A 16,463-nucleotide genomic window follows, 5' to 3' on the forward strand; every position below is an offset into this window, starting at 1 on the left:
ACCATTTGTGGTGGTGGAAGGTTGGAGACAATCTGATGTCCATTTTCAGGAGAATGGAGAGGTAAAATAAGATGGGTGCCCACCATGCAGTATTTTGCAACAGTTGGAAGCAAAAGACTATATAGATGCATGACAACACGGATGGGTCTGAAAAACAGTGCTGAGCAAAAACTATGAGAATAGGGAATGAATTATGTAACCCAATACTGTTAAAACATATTTAAAATATTTATACTCAAAGTAATTTTACAGTAACATATTTTTCAAAAATACAACAAAAGGACACAAATTTAATGTATCAGAATGCTTGCTATGGAAGGTGGAAGAAGAGGGTAAAAGGAAATAAATGAGTAATTACAAACTGGGACCTTGTTGGAGATTGACATGGGTGCTATGTGATAAACTGTGCAGTGTGATTAATTGAAACCTCTGATCTGACACCTATCCTTCTATTAATTTTGGACATGCATGGAAATGGTTTGTTCAAATGGGATAATTAGTGCCCTGCTTCCTTCTCCACAGCCAGGTCCCAAAGAAAGAAGGTAGACTTCTCCTTTTAGGGGTTTGTTTGTCTTAATAAAGCAAGAACTCAAGCTGTTTCTAAACAGTGGAGCAGAGAGAAGCCCCATCACCTCTCCACTTTGGTGAAAAGGATTTGTGGCATATCTGAGGATAGACAGCTGTGGATAGTGATCATGAGGCTTTCCTTTCTAACTAGAATGTCTATCTGATAAGCATGTGAGTTTCCATGATCTGCCATCTATTGTTTCAGAGTGTGTGTTTGCCAATCTTCATTAATTTTCACAACCTGAAAAGCTGAAGCTTGTGTTAGACTCCAAAGTTTTCTTAAAAAGCTCCACAGAACAGCTCAGCCTGGATGTGGCAGGGCAGGAATTGGAGCAAAGGTAATAAAAGAAAACTTTTTATTACCCATCTCTGGGTACCTCTGCAAATGATTGTCTTCACTTAACCTCAAGGTCAAGACAACCTATTTTATAGTGCTCACTGTCTCTTAGGGCAAGCTTTAGCGAGAACTTTGTTTGCTTTTTATAGTATTAAAAGAGACAACGACACTGCCTCTCAGACAATCATTTCACCAAGTTCTGGCTGCTCTGTGGGGAATATTTGTTTCCTCATTTATATTCATATCTCTAAAAGACAAGTAGACCTTGGATGAAATTTCAGGCGACAGTAAATTATAAATAATGTATCCATGTTTTCTTCTCTTCCATACTACTTGTGTTTAATTCCCTCCAGAGTCTTGTGCAAACACCAGAGACAAGAGGACGGGAAGCCATTAACATGATGGAAAGAATGAAATGGACTTATGTTATGTGGCAGAAACACAACAAGGGAAGACATCTTGATCAAAGGAGGTTTTTGAGGGTTTGTGAGTGCCAGTTCTTTTCTTTTCTTCTCTTTTTTGGTTTTATTATTATTTTTTTGACATCTTAACTCTTTTCCAGGCCATCAGGTAGGCATCTTGCTTACAATGAACCTCTTATGGTCCACTCAGGACAAGGTGAGGGTTTATCAGTGGATAGAGGCAGCTTTGGGGCCAAACTTTAAGCTCTGTTGTTTCATCAGAGAAGGCATAGATAACACTCAGAATGATGAGCTGAGATCAACCCATCCTACGAGTAGGATACTGCTAAGTGGCAAACTCAGGTACTGTCAATGAAGTTGGAAAGGATGCTAACTGATAAAAAGAAATTAGCCTCTAAATCCATTAGTCCTGGCTTGCGATCACCTGGGAGGCTTCTAGTGTTTCTCAGACTTCTTGCTCAGCAAGAGTAGTTCATGCCTGTGGGGTCCTGACTGGCAGCACTCCAGTCTTGCATGTAAGTGAAGATACACTGCTCTTCAATTTTGCTTTTCCTTATTGGCAATGTCCCCATTCCCACCCCACCAAGTTTGGAAGCTGATACCCTTGTATTCTCTTCCTCCTTAATAAAATTTGCCCTTGGGCAGGAGTAGAAAACTTTGGGATAGAGAGGTGGCACAGGCAATGAGAGCCCATTAATATTAACATGCAAATGACTCTGTAGCCTACTGGAATTTATTCAGGGAAATTTGCATTGAGGTGGCTGACAGAGCCTGAAGTTAGAGGGAATTTGGGCATCGTACTCTTGAAGGCTATACCTCTTTGCCTGCGCTATCCCTACAAGGGGTATTAAAAATCGCCTTAGGCTTTGTTTTATTAGAGACCCCTCTTCTCTGCTCGGCAGCTGAGATTTGACTATTCAATTTAACCACTATCTATTATGTCTGGAATGTGCCAGGCTTCGTGCAAGGTACTTTCACATGCATTATTTCTGCCCAAGAATCTTTCATTCTGAAACCAGTCATTTCAGTGGGTTCCGATAAATCTCCAAGACAAAGCCAGCAGAATTTGGTATGCCTCAGCGACTTACATTTAAATTTGAGCTTTCCAGTAAAACTGCAAAAGCTTCCAAACACAGACATATCTTTGCCATGTAACACAGAAGTAATAATATAAACTACATGGAGCTGCTCAGTCAGTAGCTACACTCACTGCATAGGAAATTGGGCTTTTTTGTTTTCCCCTTTCTGAGTTGGTATTGGTCATGCCCCAAGAGCCTGGTGTCAACTGGAGTCTTGTAAAAACAAATAAACAACCTAAATACATCCTGCTGGTCCCCTGAACTGTCCACCAAACAAAGTCATTATTCTGCCTCCTCTCCCGACTTCCATGTGTGTTGTTAATCTTCTGCTTATTTGATCCTACTGAGGCCCCAGCTGGATTTGGGATCCCAGATCCAAAAAATTGCCCATCCCTTGGCGCAGCCGCATCTAAGAGAGGGCAGTGAGGGGCACAGAAGCTGGTTTACTTTTACAGCCCAGGTGGGTCTGGAGCGAGGCACAGCTGTAAAATGCCACAGAGACTTCAGGCACATTGTCACACTGCTCACAACTGCTAGCTGTGGCATCACAAGGGTGGGAATTAAAAGCCCATACTACACTGAGCAAACATTGAAACCCATGCATTTGAGGGATAAAATGATTAATTTAGACCTAATAAATATGCAAATTGGGAGCTCGGTTTAAGTGTCTGTCATCTGTGTCCTTTTTATAGAAAAGAAATTCTTAATTCAATGGAAAGCTCCAACCCGTGGGTCTTTAAGTGGTAGTGTGGAAAAGAGGACCATGGAGGCCTCTTTAATTAACCTGAGAATGTGCAGGGAAGGGCTTAACAAGAAGAGGGTAACACCTTAGTTCTGAGATCAGACATCTTTGAAAGAGCATGGAGGGGGAGCATAATTGACTCCAGCCCCATAAAAGAGATCAAGCGTCTTCTAAATTCCACTTGGTAAAGATACATCTTGGATTCATGTCTTGTTTGTGTGCCCAAGGTTTATTATTATTTTTTTAATTAAAACATTTGTTTTTCTGATTAATGTTCTCATTGAAGATACTTTGTGATATACTGAAAGGTGTAAAAAAAAGAAGGAAGAAAAGGACTCGTTCACAATCTCAGCACTCTATGGAACCACTGAGGACATTTTGTCATGTCTGATCAGTGTCTTGCTTTGTCATTTAGAACAAGTGCAGTGGGGGAGACACCTGGTGGGGCTGGGGGACTTTCTCTCACCTTTCTGGGGATGGAGGAAGAGGCTCTGGGGCATGGACAGGAATCCAGTTATTCTGGTGCTCTGACATGGCAGGCAGAATGTGGCTGAGTATATGGGACATGCTCAGGTTTGCTTCACATGTATGCACACCCATATCCCCATAATGTGGGGCAGGAAGAGAATTCAAAGTCGGGGCTTGGCAGCCTTACATCATGGACTATAGAGAGGCACAGTGGGAGGTGGTAGAGAGAAACATTAATAGCACAGACCCCAGAGCTGAAACATCTGGGGTCAAATTCCAGCTCCCCTACTTAAGAGTTATGGGATCTTGGGTGAGTTACTTCACCTCTCTGGGACCCAGTTTCTTCATTTGTGAAAAATAGAGATGGTAGTACACACCACATAGGCTGTTGTGAGGATTACATTAGATAATACATGTAATGCAGTTAAACAGTACTTGGCAAGTAACTCTCAAAAGTCAGGTATTAGGTTATTTCCTGTTATAGACATTAGGACTTTTTTTTTTTTTTTTTTAAATCCTTTAGCAGCGTTTTTCAAGTATCTTCTGCTGACTTAAGGAGGGAATGCAGCCAGAACAGCTGCATTTAGAAGTAGAAGACCTGGGTTCAAGTTCTGACTCAGCTACTTACTAGCCATGTAAGTCTTTGGCTTCCATGAACCTCAGTTTCATCATCTGTAGAATGGGGATCATAGGCCTTCCTGACCACTTGTTATATAAGAACTGAGTGAGACCATAGGAATGTAAAAGTGCTTTGTGTATGGAGAAGAGCTGCAGGTTTAATGTTGAGGGTTTACTACTGCTGCTTTTACTAAGTGAGTCTCTGATTACATGTAGCAGAGGAAGGAGGAAGAGAAAGATAAACTTTGCTGGAAAAACACTTGCAGAAAATCTGAACTAGGAGGAACCTGATGTTTTTTATTTTTATTTATTTATTTATTTTTGAGATGGAGTCTCACTTTTTCACCCAGGCTGGAGTACAGTGGCATGATCGTGGCTCACTGCAACCTCTGCCTCCTGGGTTCAAGTGATTCTCTTGCCTCAGCCTCCAGAATAGCTGGGATTACAGGCGCACACCACCATGCCCAACTAATTTTTGTATTCTCAGTAGAGACGGGGTTTTATCATGTTGGCCAGGCTGGTCTCAAACTCCTGACCTCAGGTAATTCGGCTGCCTAGGCTCCCGAAGTGCTGGGATTACAGGTGTGAGTCACCGCGTCCAGCCAGAACCTGATGTCTTTACTTGGTGCATTTAATTGGTCTGGGTGGACCAGGGAGTTGTGCTGCTGGTTCCTGTGGTTACCTTGTTAGTGAGAGGTTTCCTGGTAGGGGATTGGAAAGGGGGAAAGAAGGAGGAGATAATTGAGCTTTTTGATAAACTGCTCCCAGGGCAAGTCTCAGCAGAGGCTGCTGAGGAGCCAAACATCAGGAAGTGGAGAAGAAGGCATCAAAGTGGCCATGCTCCCTCACCTGTGGTGAAGGCGGTGGAGGTGATGCTGCTCCACGCAGTATCCTGTGCTGCCTGCAGGAGCACCGTGTAGTCTGTGTTCTCCAACAGGCCCTCCAGTCGAATCCAGGTGTCTTCTGCATCCACAATCAGCTCCTGTATGATGAGCCAAAGGAAGGGTGGTGGAAGGGAGCAACTGGCTTGCAATTTGGGAAAGTAGGGAAGGGAAGTTCAAATCCTATAGGCAGCTAGGTTAGTACTGCAATGGCCATTATCATCCTCTCCATCCCACAATAAGGATTACTGCACCAATAAGCAGAGAGGAGAGCTCCCATGTGAGATTTAGGCCAGCTCCTATCTCAGGAATGCACACTGGGATAAATTTAGATACCTGCATTATTGAATCTAGAAGTTTTCAGATTGCACTGGACTTGCTTGAGAGCAGAGAAAGAGCTGAGGAAGTGGGATCAAAGTCCTCCTTATTTCTATCAAGCAGACTAACTCTGCTGAAATGTATTCTGTGTTTTTGGTTTCTGCATATGATTTCCCTTTAAAAAGAGGTTGCTTCACTAACAAAAACTTGAAAATCAGTGTTCTGGATGAACTCTTTCAACTGATGAAATAAAACAAAAATTTGTTTTGTCTTTACTGTAGGCTACACAGATACCATCTTTATAATGTTTATCAAGAGGCATAAAAGCCATTGAATTTGGTATCCAGCTCATGTTTGCTCAGTCCTGTTGTTGAAAAATTATTCCAATATCTTGTACTTGGGAGTTTCCAGTGTGTTTTGTGTCATTGTATTGGAAGCACCAGCACAACCCAGTGAAGTTGCAGGGGTAGAGACCCTCATTAACTAGAGAAGAAAGCAAGCCTTGAAGAGGTTTAGTCCTTTGCCTCAACTTATGTAGAGAGTAATAGTAGAGCTAGGACTATCATCCAAATCTTCTGGCTTGCAGACTAGGGCTGTCTCATCAATAGCAGGCTGGGTATCCTTGATGGGAAGCTGATGAGTTCCCTGTGGGTTGCTTCCTTCCCCCTCCCTCCAACATCCTGTGGTCACTCCACTAGTCAGTTTCCACATGACCTCACTTGGGAGAAATGGTCTTTTCCCTTTCCAGCAAAATCTCACCTTGCGGCTTCCATCGGTGGATTTGTAGGTCAAGACATAATTTTCAATCTCTGCCCTGGGAGGCTGCCAGGAGATCAGGGCACTTTGTCTGGTGACTTCACTGGCTGTCAGGTTTGCTGGAGGGTCCAGAACTACAAAGAGGAGAAAGTGCCAGGGCATGCCTGCCTGTCCAGCTCCTCCCCCTGCTTGATTTCAGGCATGGGTATCTGTTTGCCCACCTCTTTGGTCTTAGGATTGCTCAGATGCTGACCCCCGCTCTGGCTTAGACAGGAGCATAAAGGGTGCTCCTGGGTCAGACGATAATCATTCAGTGCTACGATCATTCTTGCAGCTACTTCCCCTTCCCTCACAGGGCCTCTAGGCTTGGGTATGACATCTTCCACACTGACCCTCTATGCCTGAGATCCTGACCCTGATGCAATCTCATGTCTGCTCGTTCACTCGTGAACTTGTGTTTTCACATGTTACCTTGTCTACTTTCTCCTATTCATCACTCTACTCAGCAGCTCTTTCCTAGATATCTAGTCTTTTAATATCCATCAGACTTTTCTGGGGCAGATGCATTCCGAGTACAGACTTCTCTTGACCTGGTTCTTCTGCTGTCACCCAGGGCGAGAGCAGAAAAAGACATGTGTCTGCTTGCCAAAAATTGCAGCTCAGTTTCACTGAATTTGGGCTGTAGTCAGCCCAAATAGGAACAGCTCATAGCTGCCTTGTCGAAAGCCTACAGGTGATAATCTAGTCCACCACAAGAAAACTGGTCATTTCCACAAAAGTCCCCAGGGATTCCGGTATGTAGATGACCATGTACTCACGAGTAGAGAAGTTGGTGCTGATGGTGCCACTGGTGAGAGGCCCATTGGTGGCATACATGGTGGCAGTATAGTGGGTGCTAGGAAGCAGGTCAACAAGCCGAAATTCCTCACTGACTCCGTCAACCAGGATGGTCTCTCCAGCAACTGAACTCAGATGAATATGAATAAGGGTTGAATAAGGGTACTCAGTTTAGGAAAGACCTACCAAATCCAAAGGCATTTCACATGGATTTACTACTAGACAATTTTGGAAAAAAAAATCTTTCATAGGTTATCTGGCTTAGTATCTTACTCCATGCAATGATTCTCCTCTCATCTCTTACATCTTAATTGGAAAAAAAGTGTTCTTTATGTGCCGGTCAAATTGTCCTCTCTATAACTTCTATTCGGGTCTCTGGAGTTATAAAGGATAAATCTAGTCTTTTGTCTACATGACCCCTTCCTCTCCACCATCCTTCCTAATCAAGTTCTCTCTCCATTAGACTGAGAAAATTCAGCCCCCACTTCCCATCACATTTATGTGACAATTTTAAAATCTTCACAGTTCTGTCTACTTTTCTCTGAACAAGTAACAGTTTATCAATGTCCCTGCTAAAGTCCAAAACTCAGAGAACCTAGAACAATAATTGAGAGGTACTGACCAATGAAATAAACAGGGTCAGTCTGTACTTGTACCACTTAAATTAATTAGTTAGGTTTTGGGAATGCCATGTGATATTGTTGTCACATGCCAAGATTATTGCTAATAAAAGACTTTCTTTGTAACCAGTCCCCCTACTTCCCAATCCAATTTTGTTAGTTGATTTTTTATACCCACGGGCAGAGCTTTGCATTTATTTCTATTGCATTTTGCTTTGTTGGTTGAGTTTTGGGCCACTGTTTCAGTTTATTAAAATATTTTTGAACTTGGATTCTATTGATCACAATTTTGTTGTATACACAAATTTGGTAAGCATGTCTTTTCTGAATTCATTCAAGCTGTTGATAAAAGTGTTCATTAGTTCAGGGCCAACTTCTCTTTTGTGCAATTAGAATACTTGGAAATTATTTAGTATTTAACAGTTTGCCAGGCACATTTTCAGACTAGGTAGGGCTTTGAGATTTCAAGTTTCTTGTGGTCTAAAGGCATACAAACAAGTTAAAATTCAAACGAATGCTTAAACTTTGGAAGAGCATATATAAGGATATCATCTTTTTAATGTCCCCCTTTGCACATCATGCCATTGATCAATGTTCCAGCCATACCAAATTACGGCAGTTCTTCAGACTTCTCACACTCTCACATCTCTGCAAATGCCCACAGTCTGCTCTTATTTCTTGAAATTCCCTTTCTTCTCCTTTTCTTCTTTCACTTTATCTGAGACTTTTCTTCTTTCTTTCCCTCCACAGCTTGACACCAATCATAGTAGCCCACTGGACATGGCCCATGGTGTTCTGTGCATGTCTATAGCATACACTGCTCACATCAAGTTGTAACTATTTACTTCTCTGCAACATCATTAGAAGTGAGTTCCACAAAGATGAGAACTCAATGTTTGTTTCTGAATCCTTATAGCCTTGTAGAGTGTATGGCGCATGGGAGGGCATCAAGAGTATTTGTGGAATGAATGGAAGTTCATTGCTATGTTGGAGTTGTGTGTTTTGTGTCTGTGAGCAGATATGTCTGACTGCCTTCAGGGAAGCTTTGACAGAAGAGATAGGGTTGAAACCAAGACTTGAGGGATGGGTTTTCTAGGTGGACAAGTGGGGGAGTTTCCTGGTGAAAGAAATAGCATGTGCAAATGCGTGGAAGCTTGAGAAAGCATGGTGATCTTTTGAAAATGCGGGATCATGTTATGCAAGGAGGGGTGACAGGAATTGAGATAATTGTGCATGCTCACAGAGGGGTTAGGACATATCCAGAGTAATGATATCCCTTCTTCATGGAGGGTCATTCATTCAACTACAGTCCCAACTAACTCCAAATATGACCTTTCATGTATTTTTCCATGTTAACTAAGGACTGAGTGATAAGTGGAGTTTTCTAATGCCTTGATGAAATACAAATGTACTACCAGATTTGTCAATGAAAACAAAGACATAAAGTGGTTTTGATAAAACTTATTCTCGGTGAACCTGTGCTGGCCTATGGTAATCACTAATTCCTTTTCCAAGTTGTTTAATTGTCTGTTTTAGTTTTTACCTTCCTAAGATTTGACAATAAGTTTACTTCTTTGCAGCATACAGAATTAGCTTTCTCTGCCATTTTTGAAAACCAAGACATCTACCTGCCTTCTGTCTTCTGATATCTTTGTTCTCTGGATTCCTGAATATAACCCAAAACAATTCTGTGATCACATGTTTGATGTAGGCAGGGAAAGAACTTCCCTAAGCCTAGGGACTTGAAGGACTCAACACTATTTTACTTTGGGCTGCTCTGCTCTGTTCAGCTTCAATTGGTGTAAGGTGAACAAGCATGATGCAGAAGACAGTGAAATTCAAGATTTTGTCTTAGTTAAACCTGTTGGGCTGGATGTGAATAGAGAAGATAAAAACAACAGAAGAGTTTAGCTGTCTGGAATCTTTTGTCGCCCGTTATCCTGTACTATCTGTTCCAAACTTGGTCCTATATCTTCAGTATTTTTCTTGCTCTGCAAATATTTAGAAAAGCCTGCTTTCTTGTTTGTAGCATTTTGGGGGCAAGTCTTAGCTCTGCTCTGAGTTTTGTCCTCCTAGTGCTATTGCTCTGATTTTGTACTTGCCCTTGGTTACATGCCTTTCTTGTACCTTTCAGATTCAGCTTTCTCAGTTTCTAGATTTGATACAGTTTGCAGAGTTTGGGAATATCTTTTTTTTTCTTTTTCTTTTTCTTTTTTTTTTTTTTTTTTTCAGTTTGAGACTCGCTATGACTCCAGGCTGGAGTGCAATGGCACAATCTTGGCTCACTGTAACCTCCACTTCCTGGCTTCAAGTGATTCTCTTGCCTCAGCCTCCCAAGTAGCTGGGACTACAGGTGTGCGCCACCACTCCTGGCTAATTTTTGTATTTTCAGAAGAGATAGGGTTTCACCATGTTGGCCAGGCTGGTCTTGAACTCCTTACCTCAAGTGATCCATCTGCCTTAGCCTCCCAAAGTGTTGGGATTACAAGTGTGAGCCACGACGCCCAGCCTAGAGTTTGGGGATATTTTGAGGGCTTCATGGTATACCTGAAGTAGGAACATTTCTAATCTGTCCTTCGGATTGAAAAAATGTTTTGTTTATTCACATCATACTGGTCTGTAGCTCCAATTCCCACCATTCCCACCTGCCTGATCTGCAGGCCTGCAGACACCCACCTGCAAAGTGTGTGAGAACAATGACGTAGTTCTCCACCTCACCCACTGGCGCCTTCCACTGCAGCAGGGCTTCTGTTGGAGTGATGTTGGTAGCAATCAGATCCACAGGGTTGTCCATGGCTGAAACAGAATAGGTTATCAGTTATAAGTAAGAGGAGCTGCAGGATAGAAATGCAGGGAATGATCTCAGAAATTCCACTCATGGTACACGACTGCTGCTGCACTCTACAAAACAAAGAAGTGAGCAGAAACCTCTTCCCTTTCTCCTCTTCTGGTTCCATCAGCCTCTTCCTTTTCTCCCTGCCCCCCTTCTCTCAAGTAACCAGTTCTCCCCTAATTGCCCCCAGCTCTTCCTTTTAATTAATTCATTAACTTCTTATGTGCAGAATACTGTGCCAAGTACTACAGAGGATTTCAAAGTATGGCTGGAATGAATTTTCAACATTTAAATGTAGATGGAGCAACTAAGAACCCACAGAAATTGTTACAATTTTTTAGTTAATGAGATAATCATACTTCCCAGGCTATTTCACTTTTATAAATGTAAAGGTGTGCCTCGTGGAAAGATCTCTGTTGATGAGCTTCAGGAAGTGTGGTGGCAACTCCACAGGGGCAGGAGTATCCCCAGGACAGAGAACACAGAAGGTCTATCCATGGAATGACCACATGGGCTCAGTCAGGTTGCCTCAAAAGTCATATCTGATTATTGGATGATTGCTTCACTGCTCACAGGTCTCACTCAGGACTGAGTTCTGGATATTCTTTTTGTTGCATTAAGAGTCAAAAGGATTCTTCCAGGCTTAGTAAGGAGGTCAAAAGGGCCTGTTAGAGGAACAGAGCGTGCTTGTCATAAGATCCTCTTCCTTGTCTAATTTGCCCATGCTCTAAGCCTTTGCTTTATTACTGTGCTTCTCTTCTATCAGGTTAGAATTTATCACAAGTGGATGTTATTACAACAGTTTAGGCATCAGCTCAACCTAAGCGTCATACAATTCACTTCTGAGAACCAAGATCTGCTGTGGATCTTACCCTATTCTCTAACTGAAAGTATTTTTTCACTTGCCTATGTCCTTTATCACAAAGAAACAACCTGGCAAATATTTTCATAATGTTAAAATTTGAATTGTATCCCTAATCTGCATGTTCAAAGAGTTCTTCAAATGCAGCCCTTAGACTACACTTGGCTTGATCTGAGACATGCATGATACCATGAGACAAAATGACACCCTGAAGGAGTACTCACTCCCAAAAGTTGTAAGATCATAGACCTCAACGTAAAACCACAACAAACAAACAACAGCAAAATAAGACATTCTAGGGCAATCTAGTTATTGGAAGTTGCCAAAATAGCTCTGCCTAGACTGGAAGGAGGGCAGTTTGGATGGGCACACCATTGCGGTTGGTGTACCAAATATACCTAATATCTGCTTTAGAGATACTAGCTGCTCATGACCCAAGGAATTTTTTTTTTTTTCTTTTGAGAAACAAGGTCTTGCTCTGTCACTCAGGCTGGCGTGCAGTGGCATGATCATGGCTCACTGTAGCCTTGGACTCCTGGATTCAAGCGATCCTCCTGCCTCAGCCTGCCTGGTAGCTGAGACTACAGGTGCATGCATCCGTGCCCTGCTAAAGAAATGAGTTTTTGACTGAAGTTGCTGCTCTCTTTTATCTTGGGGATAGGAGGCTCTTGAAATACATTTTATTTTTCTCACTGGGAAAAAAGGTTAATCTCTGTAATATGAATTTCTAGGTTCAGGAAGGTGGGATAGAGGCTTCTTTTGGTTTATTGGACCTCACTTCTAGTCAACACTTGTTTATATTTTAATGGTCACAGGTAATTTAATAGATAGGGCAAGACTGAATGGCTGTGTTATCTGTGGTCTTAAGCCTGGAAGGAGACTAGGGAAGATCAGAATATCCTGTGCTGTCTTTAGAGAATAGTTTTTGTGTTTGTGAAGGAATATTTCTTGGCCCATTGCCCTAGAGATGCTGTTTCTGAGCTTCTGAGAACATCTATAAAAGCAGTGAGAAATTCCAAAGTATATTTCCCTCATTTGGGAAATACCATTCTCAGGGAAATTAAGCAACCGTAGAAAATCCAGGTGTTCTCCTAATGAGGCAAGCTTGATATTTTCCCACGTGCTGTGGGAATGATGGCTTAACTAGGAGGTTTGGTCTAGGGTTTGGGAATAGAAAACTTTGGCTGTGCCTGCTAGTGAGTTCTGCATGGTGTACTTGCTGAGGGACCAGAGACGGAGGAGCAGTGGTGCTACCGAGAGTCCTCCTCAGCCCCATTGTATGGGCTTGTTTTCAAGAGGGAGGCCATGGGATTTGGACTACCCTTCCCCACTTTCCCATATTGCAAGCCAGTCTCTCCCTTGCACCTCCCTTCCTCTGGTCATTATGCAGGAGCTGATGGAGGATGCAGAGGACATCTGGATATGACTAGGGGGCCTGTCAGAGACATGAGCTACATGGTACCCTTGCAGGAAGCCCAGGATGCCCACGGAGCCACATCACCTCCACTGCTTTGGTCCTGGTTGAGGGAGTTGTGGCCACTTTGGTGCCTTCTTTCTTCCTGGAGCACAAAGCAAGAGCAAAGGCAGCTTCTTGGTGGTTTCTGGCTATATCTGATGATGAATTTCATGACCCCAATTCCATTACTGGAGTAACAACCCTTTTCTTCTCTGAGGTGAAATTTTCTTATCTGAGTCTTTTACAAAATCAGATGAATGATTCAGATATCTGTTTTAGAATTCACTTCCATCACATGTCTGAAAGGGCACTGTTTATGTTGGAAGTTCCATGAAAATTCCTAACCTAAACCAGCAAGACTTATAGAGGGTAACTCTCTAAACTTTTAGTATTAGAGAGGAGTATTAGGGGAAGAGAAATTGCAAATTGCCCTGTAAGACACAGTGGGTTAGAGGAGCACCCTGAAATGGAGCCTCAGCCTCCAGAACCTTTGTATGAGCGTGAACAACTTCACCCAGATCCTTAGCCAGGGTCCTGACTCCACACAGCAGGGAGACATGCCTACCTGTGTGCACGAGAGTACAGATGCGCTCGCTTTCCTCCCTGCCCCGCACGCTGTTGAGGCTGATTTCGTATTCGGTAGCTGGGTACAGTCTGGTGATGGTGAATTCTGTCACAGTGTTGGGCACCACTGAGCTGTCTAATCGTCCCACTGGAGAAGAGAAGAATCTACAGTTAAAATTCAGCAGCCCTCTCATCCAAGCAACCCATGGTACAGTCTATGTCAATAAAGCAGATGGGTGTGAGACTCAGTACTCAGTGGGGAGGGATGCTACATGGTTCATGGACTGGGAATGGTGGAGTGTGAAGAGGCTTTGCACACTGGTCTCATTCCTTCATTTTATGGACTCCTTGGAGCAAAGTAAAATTAGCTACCTATTAAGTGGTTTTCTAACAAGTCGGTCTTCTCTAAGACAATGACATTAAGGCAGTATGGAGGGCACCGATGCAAGGAGCAGTCCCCGCAGTCCAGAGACAGTGTAGTCTAGAAAGCTGTCCTGTGTCCTCACTGGAAGTGAGTGTGCCCTCCACTTCCTTAACAATGCCACATGTACCAGCAAGAACTGGCAGGGTGCAGATGAGGTCTGGGCCAATTTCCTCTGACTTGTAACTTGTAACTTGTAACTTGGCTGGAGTGGCTAAAAGGGGACCACATCACTGTGGTTCCCTCCAAGGCTCCATCTGGCTTTGCTGGGTCTTTAGCCATCCCTCTGGATCCTAGTCTTGAACTTCATTCTTGTAGGAAAGTTCATGTGACCCTAGTTCTTGGCAGATTCTTTTGGGCCTCTTTGTTTCTCATGACACTGCCTAGATAATGGTGACCAGTTACCTCTGCTAGGGAAGGGCCTGCTTTCTGGGTGAATGTAATCAAGCCTTTCTCAAGAGGCATTGGTGAGTGCAGGGTTTCTTGGCTGCTCACCAGCCCACTCTCATTCTGATGGAGCATGCCACAGAGAAGAGGAAAAACTCAGGCAGGAGTGGATGTTCTGCAGGATATGCTAATTCTCCCATATTCTTCATTCAAATCCTAGCATCTTTGAGAAGTCAAATCACTTTGTTACCTTGGGTGGGTCGATATGATACTCGGTAGTAATCAAAAGATGCAACAGGAGGGCTCCAGGAGACCATCACTGAGTCCTTGGTCACATTGCTAATTGTGATGTCTTTTGGGGGATCAATTCCTACAAGGACCCAGTGGTTGAGGGAAAAAGACAGAAAGCACAGTGTGAAAAAGAAATTCTCATCCCTGGTTTTATATTGACCAAAAGCCAGTGTTGTCCCAAAGGCAGACAGGATCTTTCTGCGTAATAGGGTATCCTTAAAACCATGGTGTTTCAATCAGGTTGGTTTCAATTGAAACCTTGCAGGTATGACTAAAGCTATGTCCATGGAGAATATTTTAACAACATGAAGCCAAGCTGGCAAGCTCTGTACCTGTTACCTATCTGCAGGCCAACTAGGAACTTTTTAAAAAATTCATATGTTTTGTTTTGAATTGGGAGAAACATAGGCATTTTCTCTGGGGTAATTTTTTTTTTTAATGATAAACCAAATTTTGCTTGTATCTCTTATTCTTTAGCAGTCACCTTTGGTTTCAGTTTTGAAAAACTGCCTATTGACTGTACAGGGATTTCAGAGCACAAGTCCAGAACAAATCCATTTTCCTAAATTGTATTTCATTTATGCTATGGACTTTTTTTTTTTTTTTTTTTTTTTTTTTTTTTTTTTTTTACTGCTAGGGGATCACAGAGTTGATCAGCTGAGTGTTTAATCCACTTGTCCAGTTTGTGAGTTCTTGTTAGTAAGTAGGAAACAACCCAAACATACATGTCTTCACCCACATGCACCTCATATTTGAAACTGTATTTGGGAATAATGAGCTGGGATTGATCCAGTTCATCTCAGAGTGCCTGTGTTTTCTAAGCAACATCCAAATCAACCCCATTCTCTGAGTGCCAGGTCACTACCTGATTGCATGCTAGTCCCATGTGAGACTAAGGAAGCATCACTTGTACCAGTGACCTTTCTGGGCAGTTAAGAGGTGGCTCTCCAGAATAGGAACAGGTGTCTCTTCACTGTAGAGGGATTCCTGTTACAGACTAGCTATCTCCAGTGCTTTTTTTTCTAAGCTGGTAGTGGGAAGTGTTTTGGACAAATGCATTCAAACTTTGACCTCCTCAAGACATTGACTTTGTCCCACCTTCCAAATGGGAGTTTCTCATCTAACGTATCTTCTTCAGCACTGGAGGAAGTAGCTGTTTCAGAACAGCTCATAGACTTTCTCTAGGCAGTCCCCTACTCCTTGGGTCTTTCTCTTTTAAAAGTTCATTGATTTGTCAAAGGCTACTGTGAGAACCCCTTTCATCACCTGCTGCCAAGTCCTCCAGCCTCACCTGTGGTGATGGAGCCCACAATGGGCTCAGAGGTCACTGTGCCATGGACTGCCACAAGGTTCACAATATACTCTGTGGCTGGTTGCAGGCCCATCAGGACAGCATGCCTCTTGGTGGCATCCAGGGAGACCTCTGTCATCTCTTCTTCCTCATCCCTGGGGCTGTAGTTCAGAATAAGTCTGTCTGCTGGGGGAGATGGGTCACTCCAAGTGATGTTCACACTGGAGGAGGTCACATGAGAAAAGTGCAGATGAGAAATGGGACGGAAGCCTGCAAAGCAAAGGAGATGGATGGTCCTGAAACATGTGAGAAGATGGGCCGTTGGGCCAGAAGAACTTCCTGGCTAAAGTGATCTGCTATCCTTGTTAACAAGGGCTACACCTTCACCCACTAACCCAGAGATTCCACCTCTTCACTCTCCAGTCCTGTTCACTCCACTTTTTCCAATCCAAATATGGGAAAGTGGATTCTGTTAAAATGAGAAATACTTCTGTGAGTTAATCATAATACTGACCCAGAATTGAAAGCCTGTATCCTGGAAGGAATTTTACATGATCCCATGGATTCTCTGTATTCCCACTGATTTACTGCAGCAGGGAAAGATGGACAGAATCAACTACTATGTCAAGGCCACAGAAAAACCAGACACAAGTTTTCAGGCAAGTAACACTGTTGCTCACCTCTCCCCTTTACTTCCAACCCTTCCCTCTTGA

At 43.0% G+C, this 16,463-nt stretch overlaps 1 protein-coding gene across 1 annotated transcript in view; it reads right to left on the minus strand.

Annotated features, from left to right (window-relative positions):
- The window catches only part of TNR (tenascin R), a 270,873-nt gene that overhangs the window by 25,160 nt on the left and 229,250 nt on the right, over positions 1–16,463 (minus strand). Inside the window, exons 13-19 of the mRNA XM_011981430.1 lie at positions 15,751–16,020; positions 14,419–14,538; positions 13,362–13,508; positions 10,322–10,441; positions 7,007–7,150; positions 6,192–6,322; positions 5,083–5,215 (exon numbers count right to left, since the gene is read on the minus strand). Of these exons, the coding sequence (XP_011836820.1) occupies positions 5,083–5,215; positions 6,192–6,322; positions 7,007–7,150; positions 10,322–10,441; positions 13,362–13,508; positions 14,419–14,538; positions 15,751–16,020 (1,065 nt within the window). The remainder of the gene's footprint in view (positions 1–5,082; positions 5,216–6,191; positions 6,323–7,006; positions 7,151–10,321; positions 10,442–13,361; positions 13,509–14,418; positions 14,539–15,750; positions 16,021–16,463) is intronic.

The sequence above is a fragment of the Mandrillus leucophaeus genome, unplaced genomic scaffold, assembly GCF_000951045.1.
Source record: "Mandrillus leucophaeus isolate KB7577 unplaced genomic scaffold, Mleu.le_1.0 Scaffold226, whole genome shotgun sequence".
Lineage (NCBI taxonomy): Eukaryota > Metazoa > Chordata > Mammalia > Primates > Cercopithecidae > Mandrillus > Mandrillus leucophaeus.